Source organism: Micropterus dolomieu, linkage group LG21 (assembly GCF_021292245.1).
Source record: "Micropterus dolomieu isolate WLL.071019.BEF.003 ecotype Adirondacks linkage group LG21, ASM2129224v1, whole genome shotgun sequence".
Taxonomy (NCBI): domain Eukaryota; kingdom Metazoa; phylum Chordata; class Actinopteri; order Centrarchiformes; family Centrarchidae; genus Micropterus; species Micropterus dolomieu.
In genome coordinates, this window is record NC_060170.1 from 24,657,732 (window position 1) to 24,673,948 (window position 16,217).

The window sequence follows — 16,217 nt, forward strand, 5'->3', positions numbered from 1 at the left end:
ACTTGTCCTATTTATCCTGTTACATAACAGCCAGCTGGCAGAGTCTGAATAGCAAGACCCCTGCATCTTTCAATATGGGAACACCCTCCTGCACAGAGTCACACACATACATGCACAAAGGTAGAAAAAATAAAGAGACAGAGACACACACACACACACACAAGCACAAAAGGTCTCATTTCCAGACCTTGTTGGTTATTTCACCAGTCGCAATGGCCTCAAAACATAACAAATATTTCCATAAACTACTTTCATTTGCTAATTCATTGAACACGCACACAAACTGGGCTTTGGTGTCTTTGACATCAAGTAGCTTTTTGTTTCCTCAGAGCAAGTGCAAGCTTACACAACATGTACTGCTCTGTTCTTCCAGGGAGACCATTCAGAGCTTGGTTGGTTTTTTTTGTTTGTTTTTTTTTGTAGTGGGGATAAATCACTACAAATAGATCATTAATAATAATGAAAGTTCAGTCAGACAACTTACATGAAATATTTCTTAGAGCAGAACATAGTTATAGTTTTGCGTCTAGGCTCCGACCTCTTTACTCCCCATAGATATGTTTACGTGGAGATATTGGTGAAGGGATGAGCACAAATATCAACTTTGATTGTTGGATGACGAGGAATGTGAGGCATGTCATGTGTGTTTTCAGTAGCTTGCCTCATTAAAGGTAATACTTCGCATCTGATGTGACATTCACAGCAGAACAACGTTCATGTACTTCAGGGACTTGTCACTTATTGAATATTGTGCTTGGTCAACACACTCTTGGTTCAGCTGATCTGGTCCACCTGAAAAATCCTTGTCTGAGGTCCACACACAAAGACTTCAACATACAATCAAGATGTTTATAGTTTGTTTGCAAAATGTCATTTGTGAATATTGGGCAATAAATCACCAATTGTGTTTTGTGGCTCCATATGTAGAAGGTTTTCATCTGTAAAAGATGTTTTTGGCTAATAGAACAGATAATAAATAAAGATGTGCATTAAACATTAATAGATATAGATATAGTAGATGGGTTATGTAAATCACAAATGAAAGATTGTATATGCCATCATGTAAATGGTATCTGTGTGTGTGAGTTTGACTCTTCATTGATGTGCACTATGACAGTTTGAAACTGTGTAATGCAACACACACAAATTTCAGTTGCTGTGTTTCACTTTTAATAAATTTGGAGATCCTCAAGCTGTATTGAACCGGGGAGAAATGTTACAGTTTCATTTAGCAGTAAATGTTTTTGGTTACGTGATGGTTAAAAGTCAGCCTGGTGAAACTGAGCGAGAGGAATATGCAAATAGGTAAAAAGCCCCCGACTTTGTCTTCTCTCAGGGAAATCACCACACAGTGCATGACGCCTTTTGGAAGGGCTGCACTCCAGCACAAGTTTCTCACAGCCGTGTAAAAATGTTGCTCTCCATCCCTCAAGGGATCCTCTGACAAGTAGGCAACATGAAAGACTAGTGTTGAGGCAGAGGAAGAGTATGCATGAACGAAACAGTCAACCAGCCCCCAGCTCTGCTTATTATTTCCATCTTTTGCTCCCTTACCACACATTTTAGTCACAGTCCATAACAGCTGCTTTGAATCATAAAAACTCTCACTATGTAGATTGCATTTATGAAAAATACAAGTGTGCAAATATATAGTGTTTCATTTTGTTAAGCTTTATATGCATAAAAGAAAAAGACATCTAAGTGGTATTCATCATGATTTGTAAATCTGATCATAAATGTGAAATCAGTCTATTCTGGTCTTTAATACAGCAATTTGACTCATGGAGTAACTTCAGGTCTCGGGACAGATTTGAGGTGTAGTGGACAACAGTCGCTTCAAAATGCGCTTTCTCTATTGTTCTTCCTCCTTTACATCTGTGGCAGCTTCCTTCTCATCGGGGCACATGTCTGAAACAGAGGCAGGAAATCAGGTTACACAACCTTGTTACTGTTGCGTGTGTAGTGGTGAAGAGAGAAAAAGGCGGAAGCATCTTACCTGTGGATTCTCCAAAGTGGAATTCTGGTGGGAAGTTGAGGCATGCTGCCTGTTTCTTGAAAACTTCCAAATGAGCGGCATCCAATTTCCCAGACTTTGCTGCAAAGAAGGGAGGGACAGGGAAAAGTTAATGTTACCTCTTTTAACAAGGGAAAAAATCTATGGAACAGATCATTTACTTTGGTGTACAGAAAAGCAGTTACAGATCGTTACAAACAACTGTAAACTCACTGAAAAGATAGAGGTTTCTGCCTTTTCTGGTTTCCCCGTTGCCCTCCATCACTGAGGTGTCTGTCCAGAGGATGCAGTCAGGGCAGGTCACCAGGTGCTTCCCAACATGCTCATGATTGGAGGAGTTAAAGTAAACTATTAGAGATAAACAGAATATTAACATATTGTTATGCACTTGGAGCATTTCTAGTAATTGTGGGATGAAGCACGTACAACAGTATGTATTTTCTTACATGTCACCTTGGAGGAGTTTCCTGAGAAGGTGGAATTAACGCCTCCATGATGACATTTTCCATCCCTTATAAGGAGAGGTAAACATAATAAGCACATATGCACTGGGATAAATCTCACCAGTTATATTATGCACTGGTTGCCTTAAAAATAATGACATTCATTTACAGATATTACATTTTGTCTCCCCATCGAAGGGTCATATCATCACTGTCAGGTATAGGTGAGAGTTCAATCCAGGAGCTGTTGATCGTTTTAAGTTGCTTCAGGAGTTCTTTGTTGTCTGATGTTCCAGCATAGAATATCCATTTTCCAGAAATCTAGAAACAGATTAAAACTCATCTTGAAGTGAAGAGATTTAGGAGCACAAATGTAAGAATCCTCTTAGTTTTTGCAAAGCGCTTTTAAGGTCTAAATAGGGCAATGTATGGTACATTAAAACAATACAGCATGCACGTTATAGTCCAACCTTCAAATTGCTTGCAATTAACATTACTGATAATGGTTTATTAAAAGTACCATTTGTTGTTTTTAGTGTAGATTCAAGTCAGTAAGAAAATCAACTTTCTTTTGTGGAAAATTAATCATGGTGACCTTTTGAATTTTCCCTTGCGTTCAAGTGCTTGTGCACCATTTGAGATGTCACAGTTGACTGCTACAGTGGCCACTTCAGTGCAACTACACTCCTGAATTCATAATATTCCCCTTTTTGCAGCCATGTTTACTCATTGTTTTTTTGCTCTGCAGCTTGACTTTTTGAAAACACAGATTTTGTTTTCAGGTAAATTACCAAACAACAATAATGTAAATTGGGTTCGATTAAATAATGCAAAACCAAATGTGTGGCCTGAATTCTGCTTTAGCTCGAATGTAGATGCTGCGGACAACGTACCCTGCTTCGATCCTCCAGAGGTTTAAGCAGCTCCTCACAGTCTGGATTAGATGCCGCAGTCAGAGAGAGGAGAGCCAGCAAAGCTAAACAAAACTGAACAGACATGGTTAGAAGTGAAATGACAGCCACCTGGATACCAAAGCAAGAACAGGACAACTGAACTCCTGCAGGAGGGCCACTGTGAGGACTAGCAGAGGGGAAGTTACCTAAATATTGGGGTGAGAGAGAGAGAGAGAAAGAGAGAGAGAGAGAGGGAGAGGGAGAGAGAGAGTTTGGTGGGGTGAATAGGGACATGGGTGGTGGGCGGACTACGGTATGTTTGTGTGTTTGTGAAATGGTGGGAATGTGTGATAAATAGTTCAAATGTATCCCTGCAGAGACAAAGGAATACAGGAGATATATTACTATATTTGCTGATTTCTCCTCTATTTGGTTTTATTGTGTGAAGGATAGGGATAAATATTTCATATGTTGTAAATGTTTATTGCATGTGTTTTTTATGCTATGCCATGGTTTAATACAAGATAAAAAGTGGTCTTCTTCTCCTGCCAAAGGTTCCCTCCTACTGTTTTCTCTTGTGCAGGGTGGATTATTCCTTCTGTGGGTGATAGTCTCACTCTTTCTCTGTGTTTGTGTTGTGAGGACAGAAAGAGAGATAGAGTGACTGATCGTGAGAAATGCACTCCTGCAATATGCGTAGATCACACAGTCTGAGGTATATGTATATGTTACTTATTACTTAAACCGTCACATTAAAACTTTCTGAAATAATTTCTTCTAAGGTTCTCCTGCTGGGTATAATAATGTGGCAACCACATAATAACTACAGAACAGTCTTCTTTCACTGTGAGTGCACCTCTAAAGCTGGCAAAAGATAAATCTTCCACCGTCTTATACTGGATTCCAGCCACAGTGTAAATCAATTTGTAAAAAGGTTGTTGCCGCACTGATCCCCCCAGCTACCGTGATTTGTGCGCCATCAATGAAAATGAGCCTGTAAAACATGGGGCAGCAAGTGCTGGGCTCCAGGAGAGTGGTGTCTTTCTGAATAGACCATGTATTACACTAAAAAGGAATAGTTCGACATTTTGAGAGTGGTATCAATCTTCTCATCTAACTCTCGGCCAGAAAGCAAATAAGCATATTACTCAAAATGTCAAACTGTCACTTTTATGCCCCACCTGTTTTCAGTTCTTTTTGAAAAACTTCTGACTTTTGGGTGCAGTGGTCTTCTCTAGACAAAATTCTGTCACAAAGTGGGTGACAAGCATGACTGCCAGTAATCCTGGAATGAAGCTGAACTGCTAAAACTGTGACTGTGATCGCCAGAGCCAGTCTTTGTTCTTAAATGTTGTCACACTGGAGACAACTGTACAACACAGGCAGCACAAAATTCAGAGAGACTCGTGATAACATTACATTGTCTACAAACACACTCAATACACCCTGAAGTGACTGACTTCATGTCCACACACACGCAGTCCTCACAAATGAAAAGAGCTGACACCTTGAGTAAGGGAAGAGAAGCTTTATACTAGCATATTCAAAACCCATGAAATACTTCTCTGTGTATTTACAAAAACATAATACAAGAATAAAAAAGAGAAAATGAACACATCACAAATGGAGTCCCACATACTGCCACAAAACAGAAAACATGATCCAATTTACAAATGCATCTTGTTCTCCCACTTATGGCTTCAATCTAACACAAAAACAAAATAAAATATCTCTGTTCAGTTGTGATGCATCATCAGTCCATCCCTCCCCTATGCAATTATTTCTCTCCAGGTTTTTCTTTAAATAATAATAATAATAATATCAAATACATATACAAGACAGAGGAGCTACATTTGTGAGCTGTACACTTTGCAGTAAGGGAGGGGAGAGGAGAATGTTCACAGGAGTATCAACCTTTGGACACAATGAAAATACAACTTGGGCAGTGAAAAAAGTTTTAAACATTGATTAAAAACAAGCTTATTTTAGCTTTTTTGTACCAACCAACCTTCCACACCACACTGAGATCACAGTTTATCCGGATGACAATAAAGTATGAGTGACCAAAGTGACATTATAAGCTTGTGTCTTACCCTCCATTTTAAGATTTTATCTGCAGAGAATGTGGCTCATTGTACCCATTTTGCAACTGTGGCTCCAGGATGTAAACTGCTAAAAAATGTGAGTAAAGTTCTAAAGATTTTTTAAGGATCTTTTGCTCTCCCCATATTAAAGCCCTGTGCTTGTGCAGTCAACAGAATTTAAAATCATCCAAAGGGAAATTCGGTATACCACTCACAGTGGGGAGTCTTACAATTTGAATCACAACAATGTTTATCGCTGAATACAGAAAGATGCATCATTTAATTATGAAAAAAACTTTCTGTACTATTGGGTATTACACTTTGTGCAAACCAATCAAATACAGTTAGCATAGTGACTGATCTGATAATGATTTAAAGAGAGACTACATAACTTTTGAAAGAAGAAATAACACATTCTTTCTCTTACAAATAGCTCTTCTACTTTACTGCTTTTGCTGCTGTTTTACTACTTTACTATTTACCTTTATCCTGTAATTGTCACTAGTGACGATAATCGAACAAAGCTCTTTTTTTTTTCTCAATAACCATTTAATGTGACTTCAAATTCAAGATGCAGGCAAATACTCCAAGTTGTGCTGAATCCTTTCTGCAAATCATGAGTAATGTCTGAACAAAGAGCTGACTTGGATCTGCACTTCATTTGCCTCACCAGGCCTCGCAAACATGTGATAGAGGTGAGGCAGAAGGAAAAAATCTTACATTTTCCACATTTGTGGCTGAGTTTGGGGATGAAAATTCCTTAGACCCACAAAAGTTGAAAAAATTTAAAATTTCTGGACTACAAATATCTGCACAAGCCTCAAATAAACCCCATTGTAATATGATTTTGATGTCCCTCCAATTCTCCTCCAGTAATGGACAAAGTAATATATGAAGACAAAAGATGTTCAACGTGACAGCCAGACAGATTATATTTCAAAGTCAATCAAAAAGTGTATATATATATCTCTTTAAATCATTTAAAACTTTAGAATAAATAGGATACTGGCCTTTCATTTTTGGGCATGAACTGTGTGATATGATGCAAAAGGCCGAGACATCTGCCTGTAACTGGAGTGTGTGCACAGTCTCATACACACTGTATGCAAATATACAAAGAGTTCTCCTCAGAGTTGTTTCAATTTGGTTCCTTTGTACAGTCTCATAGTTGCAGAGGAAGAACTGATGAATGTAGCGGAGTCACGACTTAGAACGTGAGAAGAAACAGGAGAGAAGAGACGTGGACAAAAACAATGGTGGGTAGGGTGGGGTGGGGGTCGTAGAAGGACGGAACCTCTGGCAACTGTCCCGACTAGGCAGGTTGGCGGTGGAGGAAGAGTCACTGGCTTAGATGACATCACATCCTGTCTCTCTGCTTCTCACCGATCCACACCATCTTACTGAGCGACTGACCAAACCTGCTTCCAGAGCCTTCACACACTCATCGTCATGTTTGGAGAATACTGCAAAGATGACATGAGAAAAAATAAGTATGTGTGTATGTCTGTGTATGAGAGAGAGAAAAGCATTTTTCACTGTTGTACAACAGTATCCCTCCAAAATGCTATGGATTGTCCAATGATTTTCATGAATGCGGGCGCTACGAACCCTGTCAAACATTAAGCAAATAGTTCCACATGATGGGAAATATGCTTTATTGATTTCCTCCCGGAGTTAGATGGGAAGATCGATACTGCCTGTATGGCACATCCGAAGCTACAGCTAGCAGCCACTTAGCTTAGCCTAAAGACTGGAAATAGGGGTAAACAGCTAGACAGCTAGCCTCTGTCAGAACGTAACAAAATCTGCCTACCAGCAACTCTAAACGGATTAAACAGATAAAACATGTTGAGTAAACTTAAGAGGTGCTAGTAATTTGACATTTTTTCTCCTTTGGACAGAGGCAGGTTAGCTGGTTTGCCGTTTTGAGAGTAGTATCCATCTTGCAATGAAGCAAATGCATGTTTTTGCAAAATGTCAAACTACTCCTTAACATTTTATGAACCCATTTTAAATTTTTGTGTTTAACCTAATAGTATGGGTATGGTGTTTTGAACACCAAACACCTAAGATCCCTTTAATCAGTAGATGACAAGTGACTTACACTTTCATTCTGAAAAGGGTTAAGGAAGTTTCCTCCCATCTCTCCATCCTCCCTCGGGGTCCCGGGCTGGTTACTCATACTTAGGTTACCAGGTGAGTTCTGTTAAAAAAGCATGTAAAACCCAGCTTGATGGTAATTGCTATGCTATTAAGGCTAAAAAATCAGACGTGCAGTGCAATTGCAAACTGGAGTTTCAAAGCAGAAAAATATTTTCTCTTACCTTTGGGAGACTGTCCATATCGCCTGACCCTGAAAGAGGGAACGCAAGTATGAAAATGACACATTTATCAAATGCTCATTTTGCTTAAACTATTTGACAAATTAGGGAAAAACACAACCAGAGATTTAGTGGCAATACAGTACATGCTCTACAAGCTACTCGTTCCTGTACCTAATGACCCATTCATGTGATGGGGCTCCATTCCAGCCATTCCCCCTAATGGACCGTCGCCACCTGCACCCATAGGGAACTGAGATCAAGAGACACAGGAGACAATGATAAACCTGTCCGGAAATGTACCATTAACAAAACAAGTTTAAAAAAACAACACATTTTTTACATCAAACAGCTGTTACACACACACACACACACACACACAATCCATTTGCACTGCAGCATACTCAGATACAATGACATACTGAGAGAAAAATGTCTCACATTTGGTCGGCTTCCACCTGGAGGGACTGTGTTTATCATAGTGTACATGTTGTCGCCAGAGTTGGTTGAATCTGACATAACAAATGGAGAAACAATAAGAAAAGGAAAGAGCATCAACATACACATACACACATTTGTTCCACTATCCCTGTGGGGACATCTTATTGACACGATGCATTCCCTTGCCCCTTACCCTAATCTTGGCCATCACAACTACATGCCTAACCTTAAACCTAGGACTAAAAACCCAATTGTAACCTGAACCCTAAAACCAGGCAAAACCCTTAACCTGAAAGAAGCCTGAACCCATGGAGACCTCAATTTTTGTCTTCATGGTGACATAGTCCCTATAGGTTAGTGTGCATTCAGGTTAGTCCCAACGAATTAACATGAAAAACATACACACACACACACACACACACACACACATACCTGCTGGACTTGGCATTATTGGGGTCCCAGGTGGCCCCCCTCCCCCTGGAGGTCCCTAAAATTACAGTTTTGGTTTACATAACATTCACTCATGAACTAATGAATTACAGCCTCTACAACACTTTAATCTCAAACATACATACCACATAACTTCCTGGAGATGCAGAAGAATAAGGAGTCTGCAAAAATACAGAAGGGACTCATGAAAGAAATGAAATAACTGTTAAACTTTCTGTTGGGTGTCTTTATTAGAGCACTTACCGAATTGGAGTTTGGAGGATTTGGCCAGGGTCTACCCGCACCAGGTCCCCTAGAACACACACACACACACACACACACACACACACACACACACACACACACACACACACACACACTTTAGTTTTCTGCTTTTGGCAAGCTTCTTTGTTTCCAATTTATTTGAGAAGACTTGGCAACAACAAGCTCTTCTGTTGCCTAAGAGGTGATGGGAACAACATGTTTTAACAAAAGACAAAAAGAAGACAAAATAGAGGAAAGCTGGCTCCTAGCTCCACTTCCAGACCTCTAAAAGCCAAGAACATACAGTAAAGTTGTAATTAAAAGCTACATAAATATAATGGCTGGGTGCATCTACTGTAGTGAGAGATTAAGGTAAGTATGTTTGTAGTTTAATGTTGTCTCTCTGAGTGAGAGAAATGTGGGGAGGTCATTTATATTTACATTGTGTGTGTGTGTGTGTGTGTGTGTGTGTGTGTGTGTTACATCATGTAGATATCACTCACATGTTCATGCCAGGCATCCCAGGACCAACCAGAGCATTCAGTGGAGGTCTCATCCCACCTCCATAGTTCTAAAAAACAAAAGCAACAAAATATCCATAGTTATGTCTACAAGAGAGACCCAATGCTTTGTAAATGTTACCACAAATCATCTGGTCCCATACCTGGGGCCCTAGTGGTACCATGCCTCTGGGTGGAGTCATCCGCTGCATTGGTCCTCCCATATTTGGATGTCCTGAAAGAAAGAAAAAACTTTCAAAATAAAACCATCGGTTTTGTATTCAGGATTTGTCAGAGTGGGATAATTTCTGTCTTACACCTTTGTCTTGACACATTAGTGTTTCAGAATCCCCAGGAGGAGATGATGAGACCATTATTTAACATTTTACAGTTGAGTCTGAGTTGAGTTGAACATAAACTGAACATTCTGCTTCTTTCATGCATAATTTATGTGTTGTCTGGTGGAGGGAGTATTTTGTGTAAATGGGGTTGTACTTAAAAGATAAGAAGATTTGTATTAGTATCGTCAACAAATCCCATGGAGAGACTAAACTAACGATTCACTCGTCTAACAAGCATTGTCTGTGCAGCCACAGACTAATGTAGCTTATGTCGCCTTGCTGTAGAACTTCATTGTCACCAAAAAACTATTAAAAATACATAAAGATGCCTTGGGTGACATATTCTTTCATTACGAGTGTTCACATCTCTTCAAAAAGAGCGAAAGCATATAAAACCTCTTCCCAGAACGTTCTATGTGATCTCCACTGTGATTCTCCAGAGATCAACGATGTAGTTGTTTCAGAATGAACTGCAGCAACCAAATTCATCGTAATGAAGACATACACAGCACCAGCCAGTGCAACAGCGTGGCTCTTCAGTGTGTGCTAGAGGCATTGCTCTAAAAGACGGCAATGTCAGCCCGGTTTACAACTTTGGTCCCGACAAAAAAATCTTAACAATTATTTGACAGACTGCCATGAAATTCTGGTTTCACGGACCCCCGAGGATGATCTTACTGACTATGGTAATCTGACTTTGGTAATCCCCTGACCGATTAGTTTGACATTTGTGATTTTGAGTGAAATATCTTAATGTCTACTTGATGGATTGGCACTAATTCTGGTACCGACATTCATGTTCCCCGCAGGATGAACTATAACTTTTCTGATTAGCCTTAACTTTTCATTCAGCACCATCATCAGGTCAATATTTTTAATTTGTCCAATACTTCGGTTTACTGCAAAACTGAAGACAACAAACAAAGCTTTACTTTGAGTTAATTGCTAATTAACAGCTGTTACCAATGCAAGATGCTAAAACAAAATGATGACACACTTGCTAAAAATCAGCATGTTGGCATTGTTATATGAGCATGTTAATGTAAGTGTCTTAGAGCAGCTTTACAGAACTTCTAATGTGGCAATAGACTCTTAGTTTTATCAATAGTTTTGGGATGTCATTTCCACAGGCTGTGGCTCCACAGAAAATACTTTTTGGTTGAAATCAAAAGATAAAATAATGCTAATAAACTGGGTAATAACTGGGCACATGTGCCGTTATATCTTACAGTATGTCTGTGTTTGTGCATCCGAGTGTGTCTATGTGTACCTTGCTGTCTGGTAGGGTCCATTCCACTGGGTAACATAGGCTGACCACCTGGGACTCCTCCAAGTCCCTACAGAGGGAGGAAAATCCATCAAACAGCATTCTCATCATGGCCACACAGATACTTTCTATTCCTACTATCCACGGTTCTGTCTGCCACCTGCAGGTGTCAGTGTGGCTCTTACCTGATTGGGTAATCTCAGGGGTGGTCTGGGTCCTCCGGGGTATCGAGGTGACATAAATGGCTGAAACAAACAGTATAAATGCAGGTTGAATCACTCAAGATAATAAATACTGTGCACAGAATCTATTACATGCATGACATATTTAGGTTTGCCGTGACAAATGGCTCCATGCCAAAACACTACATACTTAAATTTGGCACCTTTGATGTGGATGTCTAATCAGTGTTTATGGTAAATGCAGTTGATCTAAATTGAATAAATTACGACAATAGCCGAAAATACTCAGGTCACATCCAATACATCCACACTTGCAACACCATGTCAATCAAACAATGTCAAAACCACTACTGTATAGTAAGTACCAGTGCATATAAGTAAACCCAGCGATAACAACAGGTATCCAATATCTCTGCCCTAGAATATAAACATACATAAAACGGAAGATAGTAAATCAACCTTATCTTTAGATGTTAAACTGTCAATGCTGCACACTGCTGCTTGTCATGTTTAAAGGGAGAGGTTGTATTTTTTAAGTTACTTTTTTAGGACAATGCACATTTGTTTCCTCTATATTTACATTGCATGTTTTCTTATTGTGCAAATAAACCTTTCTCAAAAGCATTTTCATTTGTTAGTTAATGGATTTTGGTGCCAGCTATTATTCAAAACATTTTTTTTTCCATTAATTCCGCTTTCAAAAAATGATGGGGACAAAATCAACCACTTCAAAAAGTGATGGGGACATGTCCACCTCGAGAGAGCCAGTGTGTGCGATACGAAGGTATACATGAGAGACCATAAGGGCCGAGAGGGTTGTATTATTGAGGGACTATCAACAGAACCTGTGTAAACGTAAAGCCTCATTTAAAGCCAACTAATAATAAGAGTAGTAGGTTGACTGCTGGTAAGCTCAGCTAGCATTAGCTTTGCTGTCACAGAGAAGCCCACTGGGTGGGCATACGAAGCTCGTGCACAATGCATCCTGGTACATGTAGGCACTGCTGGCACGGCTCTGTGAGCAGGAGTTTTTTCCCTCTCCAAAACAGGAAACCAAACAACACTACTGCGTATGTCTTCTGTTGAGTTTTGGGCTCATTTTCTTTTAACAACAGTTCCATGACAGCAGAGTCAGGAAACCGATGCATTTTCATTGCATTGGATTTATGGAAAAAGTGAAAAAAATGAGAGAATAAAATATAAGGCTTGTAAATAATGATGTAAGTGTATGTGTTAACTGTGTGCAGTTTGGCAGCATGTGGTAGAAGCTCTTTTGCAGCTTTGAATGGGTTTTCACTTGTCCTCACCACAGACAGTAGCAATGCTGTTGCTATGTCTGCTGAATTGATGCCACTGTGGTCAGAAAAGCCAGTCTGCAGTGCTGGAGAAGCAATACAATAACTTGCCACTAGAGAGCAATGGTCCACTTGTTTTGATCAGGAACAGCTACAGTATTTTAGGTCTACCTAAATACTATAATGATTAAAATGATTGTTTCCATGCATAGGGGAGAGCGGGGCGAGTTTAGCCAGTTTTTACTTGATGTGTCTTTAAAGTGAGGACATGACAGTAAGGTCTTCAACTAAAACATGTACATATATTTTAGGATGTGGTGCATCCTTGGGAATAATCAATTTAGATCTAAAATAAACTGTTTTCAAAATATGGCTTTCCAAAAACAAAGTGGCTCAACCTGCCCCTGATATGTGGCAAGTTGGGCCACTTCTTTTTTGGAAAGCCATATTTTAAGGGAGAGGATAAGTTGAGCGACATGGGGGTCGGGGACATCAATGGCATTTTATCGTGCAAACTCAAACGCGAGGTCCCAACATTCAGTTGCATTTAGTAGTGAAACATTTCCACTATGTTTCCCAGTTTTTTCATATTAATGTATCACTTTAAAGTCATCATATTTATCGTCATGTCTCGTGCCACCTGATGAATGAACTTCCCATTTTTGTACCTCTCCCACTCCTCTGTCCAAATTCACAAGAGGAGTTGAAGCCTGTCTGTCTTCCATTTATAGAAGCATGACATGATCGTTTCTGGTCTAAAATGCATAATGTCACACAATTTAAATTAACCCATCCCTGCCATTTTAACAAAAGTGTGTCATCCAGCTGTTTGAGGGTAATGTCATGCTAACAGTATAACCTCATATTGTAACTTCCTAAAGCACTAACACATGCGTAAGATTTTTTCAAACATGTCTGTAATTGTTCAGACATTAGAATCAGGACTCCATGAACGTATACAAAAATCACTTTGAACGGCAAAAAACAGTTTTTTGAAATTAAATGTGCTTATTCCCTTATTCCCTGGGCCTCTCGTCATCACAGGGTGAGTAAAATGATTAAATCTTCAAAAATGTGTATTCATATGACCAATTTTGTCTATGGTTGCCGAGAAACAAGGGGTGGCTCAACTTCCCTACAGGCTCAAATCACCAAGCTATCCCCCACATACATACATTCAGAACAAATAAATGCAAACAACTGAACATATGGAGTTACTAAATCAATACATTTAATAATAATACATAAGTAATGTTGAAAGCTAGATATGTGGATATAGCTTTATGGGCATGAGTGTGCATTGTCTGTGATCTGCATTTATTTTTTTTGCCATAAAATTCAGTTAACCACACGATTCACCTTCGGTGATATTCTGACCATATTCAAATAAATTTTCTGTTAATCTGATAATTGTTGGTTTCTTTAACCAATGAGTCTTAACAAGACCTTGTCTTCAAAGAACTATTGATTTTCAGAAGGAGATGGAAAAGGCTGTTTGGACTCATAGTGCAGTTTTTTGAAAGCAGAGCTGTGAAATGCCTATGAAGGCTATTGATCTGTGTGTCAGATGCGAGCGTCTGAGTATGACTGATAATGACGATTAATCAATATACAACTGTCCTTCTGATGGAGAACAGAGATGATCTGGGGCAAAGCTGGATGTGTATCTTTTTGTTTAAAAGCTATTTATTTCTCCTGTCTTTTCTCTCCGTTTTGAGGGACACATGGTGATTCCCCCCACACACAGATAAATGCAAATTGTACACACATGCAAAGATACTGTATATTATTACATACAGTGAAGTATAAGTGAGTGAGTGATTTGAGGAAAAGCTTTATGATTAAATATTCACATTTGTTAACGAATATTTAATAGTATAATTTAAAACTGTGTAAGTGGTAAGTACCATATACCTGAAAGAATCCTGGAGGGACTGGCCCCACTGGCATGCCATCTCCTGGGGGAAGGTTCCCAAGGACGGGGCTGGGAGCTGCTGCAGCACTCTTAAAGATGCAAACACACACATGCAAACACACGCAAAGAAACAGAGTAAAAATCACAACTCAAGATACTCAACACCTCTTTGCTCAGCAATGATGGAAAGTATATTTAGTCAAGTACTGCGGTATAATACAAATTTGAAGTATTTTTCGTGAGTATTTCCATTTGATGCTACTTTATAATTCTTCAACTTCCACTACATGTCAGAGCTATTTAGTGTACATTTTCCTCCAATATGATGAGTTTATAAAATATGATGCACTGTTAAGGATTAAACTACGCAACACAATATAACAGTTAAAATCAACTGCAACTTGAAAAGCAAAATGCTACTTAAAACATCAATGCATCAAAAGATTATCCAATAATATAGTATATAAGAGTAAAATATTCACTCACTTTTTTCTGCATTATAACGTACTTTTACTTTTGATACTTTAAACAGTATATAGCAGTATTGCTGTTGTTACCTAACTTAAACAAACATCAATAAATTTGGAATTCCTAAATTCTCACTTGCTGTCTCTCCCTCAGTGGGGCATTTCCTGTTTCTGCAGATGCCCTGCCATGGCGGCTCAGGTTTATTTTTATACCTTGTGTTTTTTTGTTGTGCTTGCCCCAGACGGGTGGCGCTGGCACATTTCAGCACAGCCTCTGTTTGCTTCCTGTGGCATTGTACCACTTACTAACCCCGAGTTACCGCCCAGCACCGGCCTCTTCCTCATCCTTATTTGGTATACAGACCAGACAACATGCATAGTGGGACAGTGTACATGCATGTATATGATAATGTGTGAACAGTGAGCACATAAAGTCAGCATGCCTGTGTCCGTGTGTATTTTTTTCACTATCTGCCCACTCTCTGTTCTATTTCTCTGATCTCCCCTCTGCTTTCTCTTCCTCTCTGAAGGCATCGGCTGGGTGTAAAGAGCTCCAGTGAAATTCACCCACAGTCTCTGAAGTTTCTGCCAGCTGACTTTTTAGGTCAGACAGGAACAAGGTTTAATCAGAGCCGAGATAAAAGCGGACTGATGAAACTCCTGAGTCCTCCTCTACTCCAACCACCACCCTCGCTTTTCCCTCATCCTCCCTCATTCTCCGCCATATCTCCCAATCGTTAATGTTCGGCAACAGGGAACAGGATGCCATGCAGCTTTTTGGTTCCATATTCTGCTGCAAACAGAGCCTGTATTTGTCTCAGCAGATGAATCTACAGATGGACACAGATGGACATTGTATCTCTGTGTTTCAGTGACGAGAGGCTGGATTTGGTTTGTTTGTGTGTGTGTTTGTCTGAGTGTATAACATCATGCACAGCATGGAGTGTGTATTGGGATTTTGTAAGAGTTTTTGCCCCCTTTCTTTCCCTCTTCTTTCTCGCACCCTGGATTACCCAGAATGCCTTTACTCCCTTGCAGCCTGGAGGTCTGCTGAGTTTGCCTTCACACATAGAGAGAGAGGTAGGGAGGGAAAGAAATGAAAAGAGGACAAAGCAGAGATTATGTGTGTGCATGTGTGTGTGTGTGTGTGTGTGTGTGTGTGTGTGTGTGTGTGAGCGCACTTAATGTTTGTTTGTGCAGGAAAAGAAAAACTGGGGGAGGAAAAAAATCTACCTGACCTGCTGACAAAGCAGCATTTCACAAATACAAACAAGAAAAGAAAGAATAATAAAAATAAAGAAATACAACCTGCCAGGATATATCCCTGCCCCAAAACCAGCAACCCCCCCCCCCCCCCAAAC

At 39.6% G+C, this 16,217-nt stretch overlaps 2 protein-coding genes across 3 annotated transcripts in view; both read right to left on the reverse strand.

Moving 5' to 3' along the window:
- Positions 1-1,744: 1,744 nt before the first annotated feature.
- LOC123960962 lies at positions 1,745-3,511 on the reverse strand. The gene is made up of 6 exons (XM_046036023.1): positions 3,351-3,511; positions 2,636-2,778; positions 2,461-2,525; positions 2,228-2,362; positions 1,997-2,095; positions 1,745-1,908 (listed from the first exon to the last, which is right to left on the reverse strand). The coding sequence occupies exons 1-6, from the start codon at positions 3,453-3,455 to the stop codon at positions 1,853-1,855; spliced, it is 603 nt and encodes a 200-aa protein (XP_045891979.1). The 5' UTR covers positions 3,456-3,511; the 3' UTR covers positions 1,745-1,852.
- A 1,352-nt stretch (positions 3,512-4,863) lies between these two features.
- Positions 4,864-16,217, reverse strand: part of LOC123960621 (single-stranded DNA-binding protein 2) — a 62,434-nt gene continuing 51,080 nt past the window's right edge. For both annotated transcript variants that reach the window (XM_046035476.1, XM_046035475.1), the window contains 13 exons: positions 14,389-14,478; positions 11,183-11,242; positions 11,001-11,067; positions 9,554-9,624; positions 9,393-9,460; positions 8,890-8,938; positions 8,772-8,807; positions 8,629-8,683; positions 8,197-8,267; positions 7,930-8,008; positions 7,759-7,787; positions 7,539-7,637; positions 4,864-6,897 (listed from right to left, as the gene is read on the reverse strand). In XM_046035476.1, the coding sequence (XP_045891432.1) occupies positions 6,868-6,897; positions 7,539-7,637; positions 7,759-7,787; positions 7,930-8,008; positions 8,197-8,267; positions 8,629-8,683; positions 8,772-8,807; positions 8,890-8,938; positions 9,393-9,460; positions 9,554-9,624; positions 11,001-11,067; positions 11,183-11,242; positions 14,389-14,478 (804 nt within the window). In that variant the 3' untranslated portion in view covers positions 4,864-6,867. The remainder of the gene's footprint in view (positions 6,898-7,538; positions 7,638-7,758; positions 7,788-7,929; positions 8,009-8,196; positions 8,268-8,628; positions 8,684-8,771; positions 8,808-8,889; positions 8,939-9,392; positions 9,461-9,553; positions 9,625-11,000; positions 11,068-11,182; positions 11,243-14,388; positions 14,479-16,217) is intronic.

Coding starts and splice junctions, on each gene's coding strand:
- LOC123960962 (XM_046036023.1), bottom strand. CDS start 3,455: ATGTCTGTTCAGTTTTGTTTAGCTTTGCTGGCTCTCCTCTCTCTGACT. Junction 2,096..2,227: donor CAGAAACCTCTATCTTTTCA/GTGAGTTTACAG, acceptor CCTTCTTTGCAG/CAAAGTCTGGGAAATTGGAT. Junction 1,909..1,996: donor CCACTTTGGAGAATCCACAG/GTAAGATGCTTC, acceptor CCTCTGTTTCAG/ACATGTGCCCCGATGAGAAG.